At 46.3% G+C, this 24,523-nt stretch overlaps 1 protein-coding gene across 5 annotated transcripts in view; it reads left to right on the top strand.

Moving 5' to 3' along the window:
• Nucleotides 1-24,523, top strand: part of UBE3C (ubiquitin protein ligase E3C) — a 1,115,457-nt gene that overhangs the window by 275,335 nt on the left and 815,599 nt on the right. For all 5 annotated transcript variants that reach the window (XM_078663264.1, XM_078663263.1, XM_078663265.1 and 2 more), the window contains exon 9: nucleotides 19,531-19,751. In XM_078663264.1, the coding sequence (XP_078519390.1) occupies nucleotides 19,531-19,751 (221 nt within the window). The remainder of the gene's footprint in view (nucleotides 1-19,530; nucleotides 19,752-24,523) is intronic.

Here is a 24,523-nt window from a genome sequence, read left to right on the forward strand (position 1 = left end):
AATGAAGTCCTCCTCTCTGGCTTATTGGATAATTGGAAATAAGTTCCTCTAGCCTGGCTTCTGTTTTTTAAACATGGTTTAGACAGGAAACCAGGTATATCTCTCCATGTGCAGATGGAAAATGCTGGGATGTCACTTCCTGTGTAGATGGATGATGGGAAATGACTTCCTCTTGCCTGCTTCTTCTTTTAAAGATGGTTTTGGTATGAATCTACTAATAGCACTTCCTGTCTAGATGAATGATGGGAAAAAGTGAATTAATTTTGGTGAAACAAATCTCATTTGGGGTCCTTTATGCATTACATTTGACGATTGTAACAGTGAGTTTGTTGGCATGTTAAGGACTGTAGGTTTGGGCAATGTGGAAGTCTGTGTGCTCGTCATGGCAGAATCTGTAATTGGTGGAGTAGCTATGCCATGAACCCTTTGGACTAACCTGAGTACAATTTGCATCTCTCACTAGTCCTGCCAAATTAGACATCTTTGACCCATTGTGTGGAACATCACTCACACATTCAGCCAATCTGGCCAGTGCCTATGATCACCAGTGTGCAGTATTCTAGCCTGTCAACAAGCACATTGAGGATAATAGACCTTTGGCATAGTCAGTTCAATCTCTACGTTCGAGTTATGTGAGACTGTAGATACACATGCTGTGCATACTCCTGCCATCTAGTGTTGGGCCTAGATGTGTGCAAGTTGTTTTTCTTCGAAGAAGTCTTTTGAGACACAAGATACTATGACTCCTTGTTAGAAATGGGATTTTTGGTAGGCTAGGGCATGTGCCAAAGCCAGGCATAAACCACGACTGTAGTCAGAATAAGGGAATTAAACTCCTAAAATAACTTCTGCTCACCCCCATGGTAGCTTGGCACGAGCAGTCAAGCTTATCTTAGAGGCAGTGTGTAAAGCATTTGCACATAACCAACAGTAACACAGTGTAAGCCCTACAAAAGGACACCACACCAGTTTAGAAAAATATCCAATATTTTTATATGCTTGAGACAAGACCAAAAACCCACAATACAGTACTTAGAAATCTTCAGTTATCAAAATAACCTTGAAAAACAGTTCCTTGAAGTCGATAGCTCCGTCCAGGGCTATCACAGCGTCGTGAACAAACAAATCCAAACAGTTCTGGCTGACCGCTGCTTCGCGGACCAACTACGGTGACCCGCAAACAGTACCTTTTAGAAATGCAGGGCGTCGGCAACCTTGTTGAGCTTCTGAAAGCACGGTGTCTGCAGGCGTCGGTTTCGGAGGTCGGTGCAGGAGTCGTTGGGGCCCTCGAAGTCACACGCGTTGCAGATAGAACTCCTCTCTGTTGAAGTCAGGAGCGCTGGCGTCGGCAGGCGTCTGGTTCTGTGGGGCGAAGTGCAGCGGTGAGGCGTGCAGTGCCCTCAGTTCGCGGTGCAAGCAGCGGCTCGGTGGCGGCGTCAGATAACTTCGTCGGTGAGACCAAGGTCGCGGTGCGAAGTGAATGCGGGGCTTGTCTTGGTGCTGGCAGGTCGCGGTGCAAGCAGGGTCGTCGTCGTTGCTGGAACACTGTTGCATGGAGTCTATGGCGCCGGCATCGGTAGGCCAAGGCTGCGGTGCGGGATGAGGGCGGTGCGTCATGTAACTTTACGAATGGTGCCCTCGAGCCACGGTGATTCCAGCGGCGTTGATATCGGCGTGGAGCGTCGTCGTCAAGGAAGCCAAGGCGTCGTCATGAAGCGAGGCGGTGCGGAGTGCGGTGCCCACAAGTCGCGGTGCGAGCAGCGACTTGGGGGCTGCGTCAGCATGCGTTGCGGTGAGACCCGGGTCGTGGTGCACTCTGCAGTGCCTTCAGGACATGGAGATGGCATCGGCATCATATACGGCGTCGGGTTGGTTTTTTCACTGTTGCAGCACGAAACACACAGTCCCCAGTGCTGAGGGCAGAATAGCTTGAAGTCTTTGCTGTTCCTGAGACTTCTTGAATGGGGGCAAGCTCTACCTCAAGCCCTTGGAGAAACTCACAAAAGTAGATTGCAGAAAGTTCAGTCCAGTCCTTTCACCGCCCAAGACCGAAGCAGCCACTGCAGGCCAACACAGCAAAGCGGTAGGTCCTCCTCACAGCTTCTCCAGCTCTTCTTCTTGGCAGTCTTCTTGATCCGAAGGAGTTCTAAAGTTCAGGGGTCTGGGCCCCAGTATTTATATCCCAAAATCATTTGATCTCTTGGGCAGAGAGTGTCTGTGCCCAGCCTAAACCAGTTCTTCATTCTCTGGTGTGACTTCCTGGCAGGAGGTGGAGACGGCATGGTCAGAGGCAGAGCAGGTCCTTTGAGGTGCAAGGAAATCTCTACCCCCTTTCCCAATTGCAGCCCAGGTCTGTTCAGCCCTTTCCTGACCCACCTAGACTATCTGGAGCCACTCCTGCCCCCTAGCCTTCTGTCATCCAAAACCCAGACAGGCAATCCACATTCCAGGAGAGGCACACTGGATGACTGAGCAAGAAAATACCTAGTTTCTAAAAGTAGTATTTTCAAACACAGAATGTAAAAAATCACCTTCACTAAAAGATTCATCTTTAGATTCTGAGTTCAAGAATCCTAAACTTTATTTTCCTACCTAATTCCCTGGGCCAGTTATGTTTATAAGATGTCCTATGGGGAACAGGTAGCCTTGCAAAACCCAAAAAGTAAATTGGCCGTAATTCGCTATCAAGACATGCCACACACACCAGGGCATGCCCTATCTTTCACATACACTGCACCCGGCCCACAGGGGTACCTTTGGCCTACCTTAGGGGCGCCTAACATGTAAGAAAAGGGAAGGTTAGGGACTGGCAAGTGTGTGCACTGGCCAAGTCGACATGGCAGTTACAAACTGCGCGCAGACTCTGCAATGGCAGGTCTGAGTTACCTTTTCAGGGCTACTCACATGGGTGGCACAATCGGTGCAGCAGGCCTACTAGTAGCATTTGATTTACAGGCCCTGGCACACTCAGTGCACTTTACTAGGGACTAACAAGTCACTCAAATATCTAATCATGAAAACACCAATCCATAACACAATTTACAGAGAGTGTCTCCTGGAATTCAACGAGGAGAGCTAAACGTCTTCCCTGCCTTTCTTGGTCAATGAGTTCGAATTCTAGGCGTGCCAGTGTGTTCAGAAGATCCTTGAGAACTCCGGAGTGTTTCGAAATGCAGACTCCCTGGATGTATTCCCTGAAGCCCTCCCGCAAGACCGCCCAAGTATCTACTGAACCTGTATTAAGTGTGAAGAATTCTTCGATGGCTTCGCACACCTCAGCATTAAAAAGGTCACCATGCAGGGCCCGGCTCGGGAAGCGCCATTGCCTCTCCAAGCACTCCGGACGGGGGACCGGCAGATGAAGTTGTACGGGGTTATGATCAGAATACTTTCTGGGCAGCGTCCCAATGGATCGGAACCAGCCGGCAATACCTGGGTAAATTAGCCAAAAATCAGTCCTGGTCCAAGTGTTGTGTTGACCGGAGTAGTGTGTGTATTCTGTGTGGGTGGGGTTGTGTTGGCGCCAGATGTCTAACAGGGTGCATTGTTCACAGAGCTCTTGTAATGCGCGGCGCGCTCGCGGCTTGGCATCTGGGGTTTTGGCAGTGCTATCCAGCTTCAGGTGTAATAGCAAATTGAAATCCCCATATCCTAACTAGGCCTGACTCCAATCTAGCTAGTTGGACTTGCAGTGTATGAAAAAAGTCGGGCTAGTCCGTGTTTAGGCCATAGCGTAAGGTGTCTCATTAGTGATCCTCTAAGTATAACATATCTGCCCTTGCTATTCCCTATTACTGAGCGGAGGCTTAAAGGGACCCTCCTGTGAAAAAGGATGGCCACACCCCTGGCGTAGTTGCTATAGTTGGCTAAGTACCTATGTGCTCCCCAGCTAGCAGTAACTCGTCCTGTGTCCCATTTAGGCAGATGAGTTTCCTGTAAATCCAATATCCACATTGTCTCATTAAATAGTGAGTAACTTGCCTCCGCTTGCGGTTGTCATTTAGTCCCCTTAAATTCCAAGATAATAAGGATAGGCCGGAAGGGCCAGCAATGTTAACTAACTGGGCCATCAGTCATGTTTTTCAGGTATAGCGCAGTGGTGTAACAGTGTACAGTAGAGTGTCTTAACAGTGAGCATTTCTGCATATGAACAATAACATGGAACCAAAAAACAATTACCCCCACCCGCCCCCCACTCAACCTCACTACTCCAAAAGCGAGGCCAAACCATAACCAAAAGAAGAAGTTGAAGCACCAAGTAGCTTTATAGTACAATGATGAGCCCCAAGAAGGGTACCTTCGTAAATGCAAAAACAAACCCACGGTATACACCATTAAAGGGTGGCAACGCCACAAAATTCGGCTAACAAATTGAAATCGTACAGAAAAAGTGATATACATTATTCCCATTTAGTGGCAAACAAATGCAAAAGATAACCTCAAAAAGCGTCATCCTGTAGCTGAGTTAGAAAACAGCGCAGCACTGGTGTCCGACCCGCTATGTGGTGGAGAGGGGCCCCCGCCCACTGGACCAGACCGATTATTATTCTGTTTGTACATGTGGCAAAACTCTTTTGCCTCTGTAGGAGTGTCAAATATGCGAGCCCGGCCTCCCCACGTCTACCTTCCACCTGGCCAGGTATAGCATGCCATATTTTAAACCCAAGTTCCTTAGAGTGGCCTTGACCCCATTATATTTCCTGCGAGCGTCTTGCACCAATACAGTGAAGTCGGGATATAAGGGTAGTTTAGAGCCTTGCCAGATGGTGTTTCCATGTTCCCGTGCGAGGCATATTGCTATGTGCGGGCCCTGAAGTTTATAACTCGGGCGCAGTCGCCGGAAATCCAGGAGCAGCAGGGGACTTTGAGGACGTCAAAGTAAACCACCAGAAAGCCAAAGTTTCACGTGTTGTGTAGCCTGAGGGCCAGGCAGGAGGACGGTGTAGCCCAATGGTGACCTAGGCGGGATTGAAATGGGCTGGCACAGTGTTTGGAGGGCAGATGCCTTCAGCAAAACCTGGTCCCAGGTTCCGATGTCTCCCACAGGCCCGCAGCCGCCAGTGCGAGCCAGGAGGAAGTCCTTTCCAGTGCTGCATTAAGTCATGTTTTGCAGTATTGGTCCGGAAAGTCAGTGTCCCCTGTGCCAATATCCAGGGCCAGATCACCAAGCCCACCGCCGGACCCCGCCGAGTGACTGCAGTAGGTAAGTGTGGCAGGTGGACTACATGATTACCCGGATTATGTGCCCTGGTAGCGGAATCAGCACCGATGCAATCTCATCAGCAATTGTAACTTCAGCCTGTGTTTGAAAGCCGCACTCACTTTCTTGGAGCGGCGAGAAGTAGGCCTGCTGATCCACAGCTAGGGTGACCAACCGTCCGGAAATTTCACGGACAGTCCGTAATTTCGGCCGTCTGTCCGTTGTCCGTGAAGGATTCTTTAACGGACACTATTTGTCCGTAATTTTAACGGGCACAGCTTCCACCCACCTCCCTTCTTGACTCCGATGCTGTATCAAAGCTCAGATATCTAGCAGCATTGGAGAGGCACACCGGGATGGCAACCCTCACACCTCCAGCCCTTGATGAGCTGTTAAGAGGTGCTTGAAGGTGACTGAGAGGGAGGGGCTGCAGCTTCAGGAGCAGGGGCATCTATTCAAATGCAAACAGCCCTGAATGCACCATGTCTCTGCAATTTAGAGGGGCTTCACACATTCCCCTGCCCAGGGCCCCAACTGGGTGGATGGATGAGTAAGTGAAAGGATGGCTGGATGGGTGAAAGAGTAAAAGGTTGGATGGATGAGTGAATGGATGGATGGGAAGAAGAGTGGATGGATGTGTGTACAGATGGATAGGGTGAAAGGGTGGATGGATGGATGGATGGATGGATGGATAATGGATGGATGAGTGAAAGGATGGATGAGTGAAATGATGGATGAAGCGATGGATGAGTGAAATGATAGATGAAAGGATACATGATGGATAGGTTTGCAAATGGTTGAATATGTTTGGATATGGCTGGGCTTACTTATATACTATTGCGCGACCTCTGGTGTGTCTGTAAAACGTATGCAATTGTCCTGAAGTTTTGTCCTGAATTTTGACCCTTTGTCCTGAATTTTTACACTCACCGTCCTGAATTTGCACCAATGCCAGTTGGTCACCCTATCCACAGCGGGCCCTGTCCCTGCCACGACCTTGGTAAAATAGCGGGCTCGAGTGCTGGTAACCTAGCGCTGACGGCCCTAGCCGTGCTCCACTTCGTTCTGTGGCGCAATTGGGGTGGGGGGGAACAGCGCTGCAACGCAACCTGGCTCACCTCAACTACTACGGGCCCCCGGCCACCAGCTACCCCCCCCCCCCCCCCCTGTCCGCCTCATCACCGTTCCACCTGCCGTTGTACGCCGGGCCCCAGGGTGCTGCACCACGTATCTCCGCACTGCACCGTCGATATCACAGACCCGACTGCTCCAAGCGGCAGCCCGCCGGAGTCAGGGCGATCTCCACAATCCAGTACAATCGAGTATGGGGTCTTGAGCATAGTTTTCTCTGGGGATAATGGAGGATATGCCAGGCTGGATCACGGAGCCTCATCAGCAAGCGGCCAGAAATTGGAGCACTCAAAATCTAGCCCTTTTTCCCCACACTCTAGTCTCATACATCTTTCTAATGCTTCTTTTGCTTTATTTTTCAGCCTAAATCTGTCATAAATGTATCTTGTCAGCTCGTCTGGAATCGCTTTCTTTTTTTTTTTCTTGCATACCAAACAGACCCTTAGGGACAGTCCAAGATTAGCAGGGGCATCCTGAATCTGAATTTTGTTGATTAAAATACATTATACTTTTAGCACCAGTTCTTCTGATTCTTGTACTATTCCCATTAGATCTGTTCTTAATTTAATCCCAGTGCTCTTCTTGCAGCTCAGCACGAAATGTTGCCTAGTCGCTGCATAGGTTTATAATTGAAATTTCAATATTATAAAGTTTGTGCTCAACAGCAAAGAATAATATGAGCATTTTGCTTTTTGCTTTTTGCTTCTCACTTGTAGATACACCCATTTAGTATTGGATGGGGTTTAAGAAGGAAAATACGTAAAATATTGCTTTATTATTAATCTGGCATTTTCACTTACAAAATGTTTCTGTGGTCTAGAAGCTCATAATGTTCCCTGTCCTGACGTAGGGCAGTGCTACTTTTCATTAACGGTGACCTCTTTACCTATTTGGACAGACAATTTGGTTGTCAGTTGATTTTTATGTGGTAGAAGCACTTGGCGGTGCCAGCTTATTTGATTAGGTACTGAAAGAGAATCTTAGGGTATAGTCCTTTTTAACTATTTACTGGGAGCTTGACATTTGTTAGAAGAAGCTGTCCACAGACTCCAAAATAATGTTACAACTTTAGGTAGAGAAGATAATGACCACTGTGCCACTAATGTACTTAAACTCATCAATGACACTTATATTCAGAGGGACCTAATCCAGCAATGTCTCCTCAGTTTTCCAGTTATCATTTGACAAACCTTGCGGTAAGATCACAGCTCTCTCTTGTAGTAGCTCAGGATCTAGGTTTATGCATAGGAAGGTACTAATATCGTGCAGGGATCAGCTGTCCTCTGCTTATCTCTATATTTAGAGGGAGTGAGGGTAAAGATTGGGGAAAATACCTTTAGGTTTACTGGTTGCACAGACTTCCCTCAAGAAATTCTGAGACGTGCCTAAAAGTGACAACCTGTCTCCATAGAAAGCCTCAGACAAGCCACCTTCCCAAACCTGGTCCCAAGAAGCAAGCCCAGGTCTAGTGCATTAACTTATATTAGAACGAAAATGCCATATCTGCTGGATAGCTGACAAGCACTTTGGAGCAAGATATTTGGGTTGATCATTTCAGGGCAACTTGATTCCCCATCCTGCACAAACAGCAGTGGCTATGTAGAAGTTGCACCGGTTCATAAAGTTTCAAAAGCTGCATATCTGTGTCAGAAAACAAGTCATGTTCTGGCAATACAAACAACGTTGATTTTGTAGGGTCAATGCATCGGATATAGCTTCTCTGTGTTTTTTAAACATTTCTATACTGTGAAGAGAAAAAAATCAGGAGAAACCTCTCACGTGATCCCTTAAATTACTTCTCTCCTGAAATTTCCCCGGTTGCTGTGTCTTGTTGTCTGGAAATACCTTTGTCAGCTATGTTTTCATATTTATATCGGTCTCCTTTGTGTCAGGGGTTTCGGACTTCTCTCAGGCATTGTCTTTCTGGATTTCGACTGGGCAGGTTTGTTTTGTCAATATGCTCTTCCTTTTCATACTTTGGATAATCTGGCAATTCTGCACACTGGACGTCTGTAAACATTAGGCTTGGAGACTGCATTTTGTCTAATTTGTTAGTTCTGCATGTATTCCTTTCTCTTAGCTCTAATTCAGTACATTCATTGGAGTTTCTTTCTTGGTCAAAGGGGTTTGATTTAGTCTCCTGTTTGGTGTTTTTCAAGAGTGGGACTAACCATCTCTTTCTTGCAGTGTATGTCAATGTTCCTGTGGGACAAAATGCTGACTGCCTGCTTTGCAATAATCTCATGTGCTCTCCATGCCACTTGGAGTCAAGCTATCCTGACTGAAGAGGGGTGAAACCCCGAAACCGGTCCTAGGATGCTTGTTTCCAGTCCAGGGTATGACCTTTCCTGGCAGTTCGGGTTGGACTGTTCCCATTGGGCGCAGGGTCAAGACTGATTTGCATGCGGCTGGGTCCAAACTGGAATGGCATGGTGAGCAAAAAAGCGATGAGTTTAGGCCCAGATCTCTGTACTGGGGTGAATGGATGACATTGTTCTGCATTCTGTCCATCAATTGTTCTTTTTGCATTTGTCACCATGAGTGGGACAGGTATGCCCAGACATGGGTCCTGTGCGCTCCTTGCCACTGGAGTCAAGCTATCCTGGCTGAAGAGGGGTGAAACCACGAAAACCGGTCCTAGGATGCTTGTTTCCAGTCCATGGAGGACCTGGCCTGGCCGTTCGGGTTGGACTGTTCCCATTGGGGTCAGGGTCAAGACTGATTTGCATATGGCTGGGTCCAAAATAGAATGGCATAGTGAGCAAAAAAACGATGGATTTAGGCCCAGATCTCTGTACTGGGGTGAATGTATGACATTGTTCTGCATTCTGTCCGTCAGTTGTTTTTGCATTTGCAATAATCTCTCAATCTTTGGATTAGTTTTTGTGTCCCGTACAGATTTTTAGGTCTCGGCTGGCGAAAGCAGCGCGCCTGCGCTGCTCTAGTCATGCTAGAGCTTCTTGGAATCAATACAGATTCCAAAGCTTTCGGAGGCGGAGTTGAAGCCCCGCCGATCTTTCTCATTCGCTGGCTTAATCCTGCATGCAAAACGCAGGCTCACAATTGAAAAGGAGGCTTCTTAGTCCCTCCTTGATGCTGCCTTGTCTGATTTTAGCCCTGCCCACTGGGATTGGATCTCTCACTTGCTGCATTACTCACTCATTATCACTATTTTTTTCCCAACACCGACAGCATGTTCTTGCTAGGCACAGGTAAATTATGTGATTTGCCTAGAATCACAGGATGTTGGAGCCGACGCCGAGACTGGAATCCCCACATCTCCTCACCCCAATCTCACCTAGAACGCAGTGCTCCACCACAGAGCACTTGTTTTTAGCACATGCATTTTATTAAATGTAGTCATTTCCGTGCGTGAATGAAGTTTGGATTAAATTGCAAGCTAAAGGGTTTGAGTTCAAAAAACGAAATCGACCAGGGTTGGGTGCCTGTGTACGTTGTGACGCTGAGTCGCCTGCCCTTCATAGCACGGGTGTCCCTCCAACTTTGCCCCGTTATCTTTTGGAACTGGCCCCGCGGGCTGCGTCCTCAATCAGCGTTAGCAAAGCAATCTGCCCAGGCAGGGAGTCGCCACGCAGTCAGCATTGGAGACTTCTCAGCTGTGTCAACTGCTCAAGTTAGTTTTGTGACTGAATTGTCTCGTAAAGGCACAGGAGGATTCTACTGTGGGCGTTTCTAGCACAACCTCTGGAAATTACCCATTGCCCTTCTTTCTGTTTAGTCACTCTAACCCATTATCTTCACGCCCACTGCCATCACCTTTGCTTCTCCCTGGTCACCACCCTCTACTCTCTTCACTCCATAGGCCATTACCCCAACACCCCCTGCCAACACTTCCTGGAAGCAGCTTTCCTGGCAGGTTTCATGTTTTTCCTATTCATCTCTGGAGGCCCTTATTGGATCTGCTCCAAAGGAAGCAGACGGGAGGATGGGGTTTCCATTTCAACACTGCTCTCCACCCACCCTCATTTGGAGTGGATTCAAGTGCCTCCCTCTGAGAGTCATGCTGCAGTGGACTGAAGCAAGGGATCTAGTGGGATGTGGGGGTAGGGGGGCACGAAGCTGCAACCAAGGTCTCTACCGCCACAGTCTTAGAGGCTGAGTCTGCCCGCAGGTGGACAGTGTCGCTACTCATGCACTCTGCCTCCCTCACTTCTACATAGACCTTCATTCCTAAGAAGCGCAGCAATCTTCTATAACCCGCAGCTGGAATAGTGCCACCAAAGGGAACTAGTGCAAAGGCCCATGTGTTATAAAGTGGGCAATCTAGAACCCAAACTGTTCATGCACAGTGAAGCACATGGCAGACTTGAGGACAAAGATTGGTTTTATTTGTGTGGGTTATTGCAGGGAGGTATTGAGACATCAGGCCTGGAGTGCTCGCTGTCTTCCCACTGACTATTTACTCAGGCAGAGTTTTTTTTATATTTATGCAACTTTATGTAGTGCAGACATGGCCCGAAGGCATCAGTGCTTTACAACAAGCAGGATACAAGGGTTACCGGGTGTTACACTAATAGTAATTAACGTCGGACCTTCACTTCGGTGGGTGTGTGCAGAAGTAATCACAAGCTGTTGCAGGGAAAATACAATTAAAGCATTGATTTAGATGGTGGGGTCATAACCAGGGCAGGTCAGGCCGCAGTGGGGAGAGTACTTAAATCAGGTCAAGGGAGAATTAACCAAGATGTCGGTCAAGAGGCGCTTAATGTTTGTTGAAGGTTACTGGGCAGGGGTATTGTCGGATGGAAGCAGTTCAAGATTCTAGTGGCACTTCCAGAGACTGGTTCGTGTACGGTTCTTGGCTGAAGGGGCAGGGTTTCCAGTAGCAGGGATCGGGCGTTTATGGAACCCCTATTTGGTATGGTGGTTGAGTTTCTCGTTTAGATACGAGGGCGTGCGTAATGCAAGCTATTTTGATTTGGATCCACGCGGCAATAGGGAGCCAGTGGAGGGATAGGAGTGAGACATTACTGTTGCATTTGAAATGTTGTATCTGCACGCTCACCTATTGGGCTCTATAACCCCTACAGAAAGTGATAAGTTACATTTTATTTCAGCTGTCTGCCAAGTGCACTGAGATAGGTCATGCTTTTCAGAAACTGCACATTGCATTGTGGGGCTTGTAGTTTTGCTCTTTGTTTCTTTATGGGTGCAGAGCACCGGATTTCAAAGTGATGTTTGCTGCAATGCCAGAGCCTGCAGAAGGTGTTATACATGACGACACTCCTCAGATGTTACACAAGCGTCTACTGAATTTCAAAAACTGCTTCACACAAACCAGAACTAATCACTTCTCACCTATTGTGAGGATTTTCAGTTACAATTGCGCCCTACATTAAAACTAGCCCTGGCAATGCAAACTGTCTTTTATGTAGTGAAGAACTTCACAACAAGGCTACAATATGGACAGTAACACCTTTAACAGCAGAAGGTAGCTGACAGTGGCAGGAGCTGCGTCATACAACTTGCTCACATGCAAAACGGGTAGAAGGACGGAGCTTGATTGCCTAGTGAAACAAGCATTGAAAATGCAATAGGTCTCGCCTTTGATTAAGTTAAAGCCATTTGCTTTGCTAATGGTATTGTACAGCAAAGCAAATGGCTTCAACTTAATGAAAGGCAACATCTATTGCATTTTTAATGCTTGTTTATTTTGCTTTGGCCTGGGCCGAAATTGTTATATTCCTCTGTCCCCAGAGCCTTTGGGAGCAGACTGTCTTGCACTGCTTTCAATTGGAGACAGTTTATTTCTGCTGCTTAACTCTTTATCTCTCACTTGGTTGCTAATAATGGTCCTAACCACGCACCTGGTGCAAACAGATGAGAATAAGAGGAAAGACAAATTATTTTATTATAATAATCAGAATGTTTGATTCATATCATAGAAACTTGATCTGTTAACATTTTTGTAAAATTGCACCTGGAATCAACGTAAAGAAACATCATGGTGAAAACATGCTTATCTTTGTGCACCGTAATTCTAATTTAAGTTACTTCTGGGCTTTAGCAAACATGCAAACTCAACCAAAAGTGTAGAGTGCAAACTGTTTAGACATATTCCTTAATATATTTACCATGCTGTGCCTGTCAAATTTGTCATTTTGATTGTGCTACATTAACAATGCACACTGTAAAATGTGTTCCAATTAGTGCTTAGAGTGAAGCGCCTTTAAAGGAGAAAAAATCAGTTTGGACTTATGTTCTGCATTATATTCACAGTATGACCCTAGAAGGGAAGATCTTCTCATTGGCCATTTTTTCACGCACTTCCTAGATGGGACAGCATGGCAAAACTTTAAAAACCTGTAAGACAGATCTTTTACACATTCGGACACAGAATTTAATTCAGAGATAATATATCGTAGTCACATATGCCAGGCAGAGAGACAATGAAACATATTTGTGTCGGTGGTCAGTCCAGCTTGCTGTTTAATTCAGAAGACTCTGGGACCATTACTTTGATTTTTAGGAAGAATGGGAGATGGTTATTGTCCATTCTCCATTCTGGATCCGAAGTACTTATAATCATCTGACCTATAATCAGATTTCCCAGGCCCGAATTTCTTTTGCAGCCATGTCCACTTAATTTGCCATTACATCTCCTGGTTCTGTGGCATCCGTATACTCTTTTAATTGGGGATATGTGTGTCCATTAAATCTTTCACCATCTTCTTTGATTAGTTCTGTGGTGAAAGTATTGATAGCTGCCTTAATTAACAGAGACATTTTGCCTGGGGTGTTGAGTACATTCTTTTAGTTGTTAGTGGAGCCCTCCAGTCTTCCTCCCTTGCTCTTTTAGGTCAGTATCTTGAAGACCTTTCTTGTAGTCCGTTTTATATTTTTCTTACGGGGTCCGAGATATGAGTTATTGGACCATATTCCTGTAGTGGTACCATGAGGGCTGGCACGGCTGGTACTGTTGGTACTCAGGCTTCACCAAAGGCAGTGGCTTGTTCCTGTAGAGGAATTTTATGGCATTCTCCCACATCCATCTGCCGCGTCTAGCAAATTAGCTGTTTTTATAGCTTGTGGAAAGATAATTTCATCTAAGAATGCTCTAATCCGTGGCATCCCTATTCTGCTACCATCAAATAGACTTCCTCATTCTTCATTCTCTCTTTTGTAATAGTGCTTCAAAGTATCTTGTCTGGAAGCTGGTTCTTTTACTCTATTCTCGCCACCACTTAGGTCCATCTACATACCTAATTTCATGTGTATTTGTTATTGGAACAGCCACCGTCTCTGTTAAAATGGAGCTTGGAATGGACGCATTTAACTCCCCTCAAATTTGATGGGTATCTCTGCTTTATCAGCTTACCTTTGTTTATGAATATTTAGAGGCTTCTTCTTTGTGTCCACTTTCAACATTTCCTTCCATTTCGATATTGTTGCTCTCCTTGTGAGGCTTAAATAGGTCTTCCTTCCCTTACTTTGAATTGTGGGCCTTTTTCTATTTTCTATTTAGGGAGTTTTATAAAGCGCATGGTGACGCAACAACGGCGTGTCCCCGCGCTGAGGAGAACTTTTATTACTGGAACTTACAGAAGCGGCAGACCTACTGAGCGAATAGAGCAGTTTTAAGCTTAGCTCTAAAAATTGATTCAGATGGCTCTAATCGCAGTGCCATGGGCAGCTTGTTCCATCTAGCGGCTGCAAGGTATCTGAAAGATCTTCCCCCCATCCGTGCTCTGGACACCTTAGGGACAACCAGGAGTCCAGAGCCGGAAGATCTCAGGGATCGGGGAGGCTCATAAGATGTCAAAAGTCCTTGCAGAGGGAGAGGGGATCTCCCATTAATGATCCGATGGCACGTACAGAGTGCTTTAAATTCTACCCTGCTTCTGACCGGGAGCCAGTGCAAAGACCGGAGAGCCGCTGCAGAAGCAGCTCTTCTGGGTAGTCTGAGCACTAGTCGGGCAGCAGCATTCTGTAGGACCTGTAAGCGACTAAGATTCTTCTCCAGGGTGCCTAAATAGAGAAGGTTGCCATAGTCCATCCTTGATGTGACTAGTGCATGTACCAAGGTTTGTCGGGCTCTCACAGGCAAGAACTTCAGAGTCTTCCTAAGGCTTTTAAGGGTCCCAAAGCAAAGTCCGACCACCTGGTTGATCTGAGGGCCAAAGGTGAGGGCGGCATCAAACCAAATGCCCAGGTTCCTCGCTTTTTGGCACGGAATGGGTGTTGGGCCCAGGGAAGATGGCCACCATGCCGACGTCCACGCAGACTGGCAACCCCCCACGACCAGCACCTCGGTCTTGCCTCCGTTGAGCTTGAGGCAATTGGCGGACATCCAGGCAGCAAGGTCTTGCATGCAGGCTCTGAAGATGTCCGCCGAAAGACCGGGTGCGCGCGATAGGGAGATAACCAACTGCGTGTCGTCGGTATACGACACCAAGCTGAGGCCGTGACTCTCTACTAAGGTGGCAATCGGAGCGACATAAAGATTGAAAAGTGTTGGACTCAGGGACGAGCCCTGCGGCACCCCCTGGTCCAAAGGAATTCGCTCCGAGTAGTGGTCACCCTGCCTCACTTGGAAACCCCGGCCAGTAAGAAATGAATAAATCCATTTCAACGCTGCCCCTCTCACCCCAACCTTGTTCAGACACTGTAGCAAGATGGAATGTGCTACAGTGTCGAACGCGGCGCTAAGATCTAATAAAATTAGCGCCATTGTTTGTCCCTCGTCGGCACCCTGCCTGAGAGCTTCGGTGGCCCTCAGAAGGGCGGACTCCGTAGAATGACGGGGCCGAAACCCGAATTGGGTAGGATGAAGATGGTTGCCGTCCTCCACATATGTCATTAGCTGTTTATTTACCACCTTCTCCGCTACCTTGGAGAGATAAGGCAGCAAGGAGATGGGGCGTAGATTGTCCAGGTTCTCAAAGCTAATGTTGGGCTTCTTGCGGAGGGGAAGCACCACAGCCTGTTTCCAATCCTCAGGTATTGAACTGGATCGGAAGGAGACATCTAGCACATGCCTGATGTACGGTTCAAGGGTCTCCAAACTGTCACTCAATCTTTTAGGGGGTGCAGGATCTCGGGGAGAGCCAGATTTAACAGACCTGCAAATTTTGATTAGCTCTTCCGGCGAGGGGGTGATAAAGTTAAGTAGCTGATTTCGATCATCTTCCTCTGCTGCTAGGTCTATCGGCTCTTCCGCTGCATGAGGTATTTCGGGGAAAGCAGCGTAAATTTTAGACACTTTATCTCCGAAATAAGTAGCGATGCGGTTGCATGCTGCTACTGAGTGATCTTTGTCTAGACTTGCACTTTTTGGGGTGGCTAGAGACTTATATATGCTGAACAGTTCCTTGGCGGAATTCTCTGCCCTCTGGATTCTGTCTGCATAGTATGTAGCTTTCTCTATACGGATTTTATTATGATAGATACGTCTCTTGATATGATAGGCTTCTTTCATCGAATCATCATATGCCACTCTCCATTGTCTCTCTGCCCGTTTACAGTCCCTTTTGGCGAGGCGCAATGCCTCGCCAAACCAGGGAGCAGTTATCTGTCTGTGGGCACCTTTTGTTGGCCGACCCAATGGGGCTGTGCAATCCAGAGCGGCTATGATGCGGTCATTGAGCAATTTGTTTGCCGTTGCCACATCCTTGCCTCCTGGAGGCCCTTCCTCAATGAGAGCCTTATTAAACTCTGGCAGGGAAAATGTTGCCCACCTTCGACGAGGGTAATTGAGCGGGGCAGAAGCATGAACTTTGTGCTTAGGCAGGTGAATAACAAATGGGACAAAGGAGTGATCTGTCCAGGGCAGGGGCTCTGGGGGTGCAACCAGGACATCCTCCCAGTTGCCAAATATGGGATCTAACAGATGCCCACGGTTATGTGTGGGAAGCTGTCCCTTGAGCTCTAGTTGTAGGGTATGCAGTTCCTCGCGGAGCTCCATCGCCCCTTTGTCTAGTGGATCTTCTAGATGTGTGTTTAAGTCACCTAGCAGCAGAAACTTATCACTTCTTAACGCTGTTTCAGTGATACACTCTAGAAGATTACCTTTGAATCTGGACATAGGTCCTGGTTGGCGGTAAACTAGCAAGCCTTTTAGAGTAATGTTACCGTCAATTGTTATGGTGAAAAAGCCCGTCTCACAACTTGCCAAACTGATTGGTTCAAGTTTTTTCCTCCTTAGGAAGAACTTGCCTGCTTCTCCTGTCATTCCTCCAGTCATCGTCATTCCCATGGCACAAGAGACCTCTATGTGATCAAAGCTCGAAAGTAACAGAAAAAATGAAAATAAAGAGTATCAATTCGGCCTTTCCAGGACAACGCTCCCACCAATGACACTCCAGCGCTGAGATTGTAGCGCTATATCTTTTTCCCTATCTCCTACCACTACAGTCCCCATTACTTTACGAGTTGTGAGCGTGGACCAGGTGGGTGAGCAAGACAGTAGGATGCCAGAACAACCAAGCCCACGGTGGAACTCATCGTTGCTGCTTGAGGTAGGAAGGTTCCTGCCTCATCATGTTGATGTCACCAAATTAATCTCCTTTGCCAGGGCTTTATGCTGGCCCTCCCTCCTTTCATCGTATTTGATTAATTGGTTTTGAAAGGCCTACCTATGTCGTGAGGGTTGTCCTAGGGCGATGGCTGCAGCTAAACTAGCAGCAATCCACACCATGCGCCATGCAAGCGGCACATCCAGGTGTAGAGTATAGCACTGGAGCTTACAGGGGTGCTGAATTCCTATAGCTTGACGATCGGGACATATAGTTTGGGGTCAAGGACAACAAGTGTTCATGTTTATTTTGTCTCTGGGACAAGTAGACTCAGTCCCTTTCTGCATACATCCTTTTGGCTGCCAGTTTATAGTACCACATTATGGATCTGGGATGGGCATTGTCTGAAGTTAAGCTAACATTTTGTCCATGTGTTAATGCGGTTCGGACTTGTATTTATGATTCATTATTTCAAAGACTTTATTTTTAGGATGAGAGCTCTTAGGAAATGTTGTAAGCTCAGACTACACTACTCACAGTGGTTCCAGTATAAAATTGTGTACACATGTTTGCAACATATATATAATGCTTCCAAATGCTCTCCGATTACATGCAAACATATGTAGATACTTGAAAGCAAGATTGATGATTCTTTACTTTCAAAATAAAATGTTCTCAAAAAAATACACCTAGGAAAAAATAAATGTTCTGCTTAATTACTGTGAAAGTTTAGGTACTATTTCTCTGAGCATCGTTTAGTAAAATGTGTTGATGCATGCTAGTATTCCCCAAAAATATTCGTAATGCAAAATCAGTGTAACCTTTCAACAAGATTATGGGAAACATGAAAATAAACAAGCTTTGGCAAAGCTAATAGGTCTGACATTGGTTCAGCCCTTTGGTTTTGTCAGTGTTTCTCTTGTTTTGACATTGTTTTGTAAAACATTATTGTTGTGGGAGCTGCCGGGCCCTCAAACATTATAACAAACGTTGGCAAAAACCAAAAATATTTTTGGTGTTCAAAAGCATTGCCACAGTAGTCCGTGGCACTGGACAAAACTACTTTGTGTACCGATATGCTCCTTGTGAAACAACAGAATGCTCTCACTCACAGATAGAGAGAGACACAGAATTTTAATAAAACCAAAAGGTCTTAGTTAACACCAAACCTAATTAGGGGCCCAATTCATAAAGAAAGTCACAAAAGTGCACCCATGTTATATGTCCTTGCCTTAGTACAGATTTAGGGCTTTCATGAATTCACAAAAATTGACATCAGAAGCAGGAAATTACACTGCTAGAAAATATGTGAACTGCATTTTGGCACTAGGAAATATGCATGTATAGATTTACTTATATGAAAATCTGTTGAGCGTTTACAAGTTCACTTTCCCTCCAACCACTTTTTTCTCAACCCTAGAAGAAGTTTTAATTCTGCCCTTACCAGGAGTAGATTTCCAACCTTTCTCAGTATGGGAAAAGATTAGAGAAGAGCTGGGGAAACCCCCTATAGTCTGCACATACTCTAATGGGTATTCTAACCCTGGAACTATTCCTTACTGCTATCTTCACCCCCAATATGTAGATCTGTGGAAAGGTGGCAAAATAAAGGAATGGCTAGTATTCTAACCCTACTATAGTATGAGCGCTGCCGTAATTACAGAGGCAATTATCAGAGCTCCTATATAATGAGTTTGCTTCCACAATTTATTGGCACACTGCGTGGCACCAAAGGGACAAGCGGATTTTGTTTTTACAGGACAAGTAGATTTATGAAGCAACCTGTCCAATGGACAAGTAGATAGTTTATTAAATTCCACATACCTGAGCTTGTGAATGTATGCCAAACTGCAGCCACTTTCCCTGCGTAACTCTTGTTTCTACACCCTGCAGCAACTTAGCAGATGTCTTTGACTGCCTTTTTTTTTTCCCAGACCAATAATGGAGGCTGTACTCCTATGTTCCCCGAAGATTCTGGCTCCATCCAGGACCAGTGTCGACAAATTCTCCTGCTCCTTTGCCCTTCTTTGTGCTTTATGAATGCAATTTTTATACTTTCCTGAGTAGCAGCTCACGTTAAATAAAATCGTATGTTTTAAAAATTTGAGTGGTGCACCTTTGTCAGTAACATAGCACCATAGCCCTTTCAGACTGACCACCAATTTTGTGAGGACCTTGAGTTTTCATAAATTGGAGAGAAGGTTGTTATCCACTTGTACTTTCTGTCAGTGACCACGCTCATACTTTGTTCACCGACACTGAATTTTTATTCAAACGTTTTTTTGAGCAGTTCAAACATCACGTTTCCAAGATGTCCTATTTTTTGGTGAGTCAAATACATGCACATAAAAAAATCACACAGATGTTATGTCAAACTGCACAAATATAGTTCAAAAGTTGTGAAGCCGTTTGAAATTATAGTTACTCTAACTGTTTTTAAAACTTCTAGAAAAAAAGTGAGGGAATTCTCTCGGATCTTTGTGTTTTATCCCTACTCCCATTAAGTTTTTAACTCATTAATGTAAATGTGGATTTTCAAATGTAAGTGTTCAAAGATTCAAAAACTGATAAATTCTTTCATGTACAATGGATTGAACATAAAAATAAGTGAAATGCGGGGCTGGGCGCACAAAGAACAGTGTGAAATGTAATACAAAATACTGATCTTCAGAAAACTATTCTTTTAACGTGTACCTATTAACAGACATAATTTTCTCGATGCAGGATTCAGATCTTCACTGCCTTCACAGAGGAGTTTCTGGCTGCACCTTTCACCGATCAGATATTCAATTTCATCATTCCAGCGCTGGCTGATATACAGATTGCCTTCCCTTATGAATTCTTTCTGAATGCACTTTTAACGTCTGAAAGCCAGCTTTCAAGAAAAAGGGATAAAGCACCCTGGCTTTTTTATTTTGTTTTAAGAGTTGGGGAAACATATTTAGGTAAGATTTGTTTTTGTATATTTACTTATGTTCAATTTTCTCATAGTTGTGAACTTTCAGTCAACAGCCATCTCCATCGTACCACCTTCACTTGAAGCTCAATTGACAGCCTGTCACTTCTCTTTTTTGGCCTTGTTAAAAGAATGCAACCACATTTATTGAGCATTCGGCTGAGAATAGTATCGGTGGACCAAGATATCAGGCGAAAGCTCAGGTTCTGCAGCTCTTTCTCATTTTGGCCCCTCCCACTGCCCTCAGTGAGTGGTCGAATCAGCCTGGCTAAACCAGAGTAAACTTCCCATATATTTTGTGCACTGCAGAGGTGGGCTACAGGGCCTGGCTAAACTTCTGCCTCTTGCTCAGGGTAGTCCACAGTGGAGGTTTGGGAGCAGCTGTGTCCAATCTAAGTGCTGACAGAGTCCACTGTGTTGTGCTTTTTTTTTGTTTTTAAATGAGTGCATTTATTAGGTAACAGTGACATGAACAGCCCATGTGGTATGCAAGTCTGTATCATAGAGAAGTGGTTACAACAGATGAATGCAGGACGTGGGGAATTTAATAAGCAAGGGAGTGACATGGAAATACTTGTTGAACGGAATAACAGTCGATAGCATATCGATCATGTGCCCAGACTAGTAGTAGTTGGGGCTTGTTCATAGACTGGAGGAGAAAGGTAAAAGAGAAAGGGGTGGATGGAGTAGGACCAGGGCACTGTTAGTCAGAGTTTGTGAGTAAGTACAATGGGTGTGACAAATATGCAGAGTTAATGGCATCGAAGTTGGTGTTATGGTGGGAAGGGTCCCTGTGGACAATGGAGGGGATTAGTAAGCCCAATTTTGTCTTGGTAAGCGGGCAGAAGACATCGAAAAGGTGATGCCTAGGGCAAGGGGATTCCTGGTGAGGTGGCAGCAAGTCTGGGTTCACAGGGGTAGGTCGTCATTTCATATTAATTGAAGAAAGTGGTCAAGGATGGTGCCCCAGGCAGGGGAAATGGGGCGCCTACATACATGACTGGCCATCTCAAAGTGCAGAGCCTCCCCCTCAGCCCTCCCCCAGCGCTGCATTACCTCATACCAGGCCTCCGGCACAGGGGGATGACTCTATCTCCAGTGGATCTCCACTTGTTAAGGAGGAGAGTGAGGCTATCGAAGCATGCCCTCACCTCTTTGTGCTTCCCATGTTTGAAGATGCCCGAGGCACAGGTCTCCCAAGTGTAAATATCTGGGGGTTCGGTTACCTCTCGGAGTATTGTGTGGATTGTGCGCCAATATGTGGTGAGAGCGAGGCATGACCACATGTACTGAAGATTCACTTATGGTGCGTGGACAGCATGGATGAGCAGTGTGGAAAAAGTGATTGAGTTGTTCAGGTGTTAAAAAAGCCCTGTGGAGGATTTTGAACTGTATGCTTTTGAAGCGTGCATTGCAAGAGACACAGTGTGGGAACTCGAGCACCCTTTCTCACTCAGCATCATGGGGTGCCCATCCAAAGTCAGCCTCAGATTGGTCTCCCAGTGAAGTCAGTGGGGACCCTCTGTGCTCTCTCAGTGCCTTGTATAGTCATGCTGCAAGATGGCAACCTGTTTCCATGTTTCGAAGAGTCTGTATAACTGAGTTTGGGACTCAGCATCTACTATGGACCAAATGGCATGAAACGTGTGTCCTAATTGGTGGTATACCAGGTATTGGCTCATAGGGAGGGCATAGTCATCTATTAGTTGGTTGAGGGAGTGTAGGTGGTCATCTGCAAAAAGGTCACCAACGGTTGACAGGGAGCATACGAGACAGGGTGCTAAGTCTGCTGAGGAGTGGAAACCAGGGGGCATGGGAGGCCCTGAAGGGGGAATGCTGGAGCATAAGGTGGGACGTGGCGGTTAGGGCATGTTACTCTCTTCAGACATCTGCGAGCGATTGTGACCTGTAGCGACTGCTTGGTCAGTGAGATGGTCCCAGGCAGAAGAAATCTCTGGAGCACCGAAGAAGGAAGGGGATCTGAGCCCGCACATGTTTCGACTAGATTTCATTGTGCTAGCCAATACGAGACCCTTTGGAGCTAGGCGGTCAAATAGTAGGCCTCAAACAAGGGTGCACCGAGGCTGCCCCTGCCTATTGGTAACTTCAGTTTGTATAGTGTGATGCAATGGCATTAAGCACCCCAAATAAGCTCTCCGAGCATCGAGTCCAGACTTGAAAAAAACTATTGGGGGATGATGGGTAGGCAAAATAATAGAGAAGACATGGCCCTGGCACATACCATTTTTGTCAGGGTGTACTAAGGTTGGTAGAATTTTGGGCATATCGTTCAGCCAGAATTTTCCCCAGGATCTTCTAACCCGTACCTAATATGGCGATTGGCCTGTAAGATGACAGGAGGGACGGGTTTCTGTTGGGCTTCAATATAGATACTTAGAGGGACCGCAGAGATAAGGGTAGTTGCTTAACTTGCAGAGCCTCGTCATATATTTCTGCTAGCCTAGGGCCAAGAAGCGAAACAAAAGTGTTGTAGTATTCAACGGGTAAGCCATTAAGGTGGATGGCCTTTTTAATCTTGGGGATGGTTATTGGTTCATCAAGGTAATGTCTGCTAACAGTTGCAGCGCACGGATGAGGGAGCCTCAACAGGAACGAGCAGACTGCCTCAGCAGGCAGGCCGGCGGGGTCGCTGCATAAGTAGAGGACTAGTAGGTGAAGAAGGTGTAAAGTATGTTGCATTGAGTATGGAGACTAGCACCGCTGGGTGAGGTGAGCCCAAGGATTGACCCAGAGTGGGAATCCTTGAGGATTAGCCATGCAAGGAGAGTGCTAGATTTGTCCCCCTCTCAGCATGCCCTGGTCGCTTAAGCTTTGAAATTGAAGCAGTGCAGTTACTACAGAAGGGTTGCTTAATGGGTTTTGGCCTCCGTGAGTGCACCACTCCTGGAGGCATCCTGAGCCACAGCTTTGTCTAGATCACCTAGCTGGCGTTCAGAATTATGTATCTCTCGTTCGAGTGTCTTGCGGACATTTGTTATTTCTTGTAAGCCATGTCCCTATGTCACCACCTTGAAGGTGTCCCACTCAACTGCTCTAGAAGTTGCAGGACCTCAATTGTCCGAAAAGTATTGGGGTAATTTGTTGGCCCTGGGATTTCTGGAAGGTGGGGTCCGCCAGCTTCTTAGGGAGCCGCCACTGGGGCAGCGAGGCACTCCACATCATAGCGACAGTGTGTGCACATTGATCGGAGGTTAGGCAGCCTAGATAGTAAGTTGACTTGGTGTATGACATCCAGGAGGCAAGATGAGAAAAGAACACAATCAAGGCGCACGTAAAGGTCATGCACTGCCGACTAAAAGGAATAGAATCGAGTATGGGGATTTATGGATCTCCACACGTCTACTAATGACCACTTGTGGACCCACTTCAGAAAATTATCTGTTTGTGTACAGGAAAAAGAACGGTAAAGTGGTGGGCGAGAACGGTCAAGGGGCAGGTCAAGTGAGCAATTATAGTCCCCAGCTACAATCCATGGTGTCTCAGTTTTGTGTGCTAGCACCCCAGAGTGTGCCGCTCAAAATGCCTCCTGATCCACACTATGACCTTCTATCCTGCAAAGGACACTGGAGTCATCAAGGCAGCCCTCTACTATGGCATATCGACTCTCTGTCTTACTATAATACCTAAGGCCTGGAAGGGGACCCTGGATCGTATTCAGATAAGGTCTCCATGTGCATAGGCAGTTTAGGTGGGGCTATGAAGAGCCCTCTCCAGCGTTAGTGTAAGCACTGCAGTTCGGTTAATGTGATGTATGTTTTATGGAGGAAGATAATGTATGCTTGTAGGGAAGTTTCTTTTTTGACATGGTCACCCCCACTTTTTTCCCTAGTACTGATGTTTTTTGACTGAAAGTGCACTAGGTGCCTGCTAACCAGGCCCCCAGTGCCAGTACGCTTTCCCTTAAAACAAGGTAAATGTCTAATTGTAACCAAATTGGCAAGGAATTTAGTAAGTCCCTAGTAAATGGTTCTTAGAGCATGGGTACTAAATCTGCTCCATATGGGCTGTGGCATGTATAATGCTACCCAGAGGAAGCCACACAAAATCTACATGCCAACTTCCATTGCAGGATGCCGAAATGGTTTAAACCTTTTTGAAAACCCGACATAGCACACTTCCTGTGTGCCATGCCAAGGTACACTGCATATACTATATGTAAGTCACCCCTACAGCAGGCCTTAGAGTCCTAATGCAGGGTGCATTATGTTATTTTTGAGGACACATCTGCATGAGCAAATTGACCCGGTGGTATCTAGTTCCATTACTAGTTATAGAAAGTAATCAGGCAACCATCTTAAGGACATGTACTGGGCACTACGAGTTACAAAGCTACATGATTGCTGCACTAAAACCAATAGTGTTTGGTACCACACACCTTGTCTTAATAAATCTGTACTGATGCTAGTACTAAATGTATTATGACATGCACCCTTTGGGCATCTTAGAGGTGCCTCCTGAAAACCTACTAGTCCTCTAGTGTGATGACTCACTGGTATCACTCAGCCTGCCACCACAGGCTAGTTTCTGGCCTCCTGTAGGTGAGAGCCCACTCTCTTAGAGGTCAGAAACAATGCCTGCTCCGCCGGAAGTTGATCACACCTCCTCCAACAGGATGATTGGTAAATTAGCATGTCAAGGCCAGAAGCTTCTGAGCCTCTGCCGCCCTTGAAATGCAACAATGACTCCCCACCCCCCCAGACATGGAGGACTCCACTCCATGCCCGGGGGTTCCATTTGGCA

Source organism: Lissotriton helveticus, chromosome 10, assembly GCF_964261635.1.
Source record: "Lissotriton helveticus chromosome 10, aLisHel1.1, whole genome shotgun sequence".
Lineage (NCBI taxonomy): Eukaryota > Metazoa > Chordata > Amphibia > Caudata > Salamandridae > Lissotriton > Lissotriton helveticus.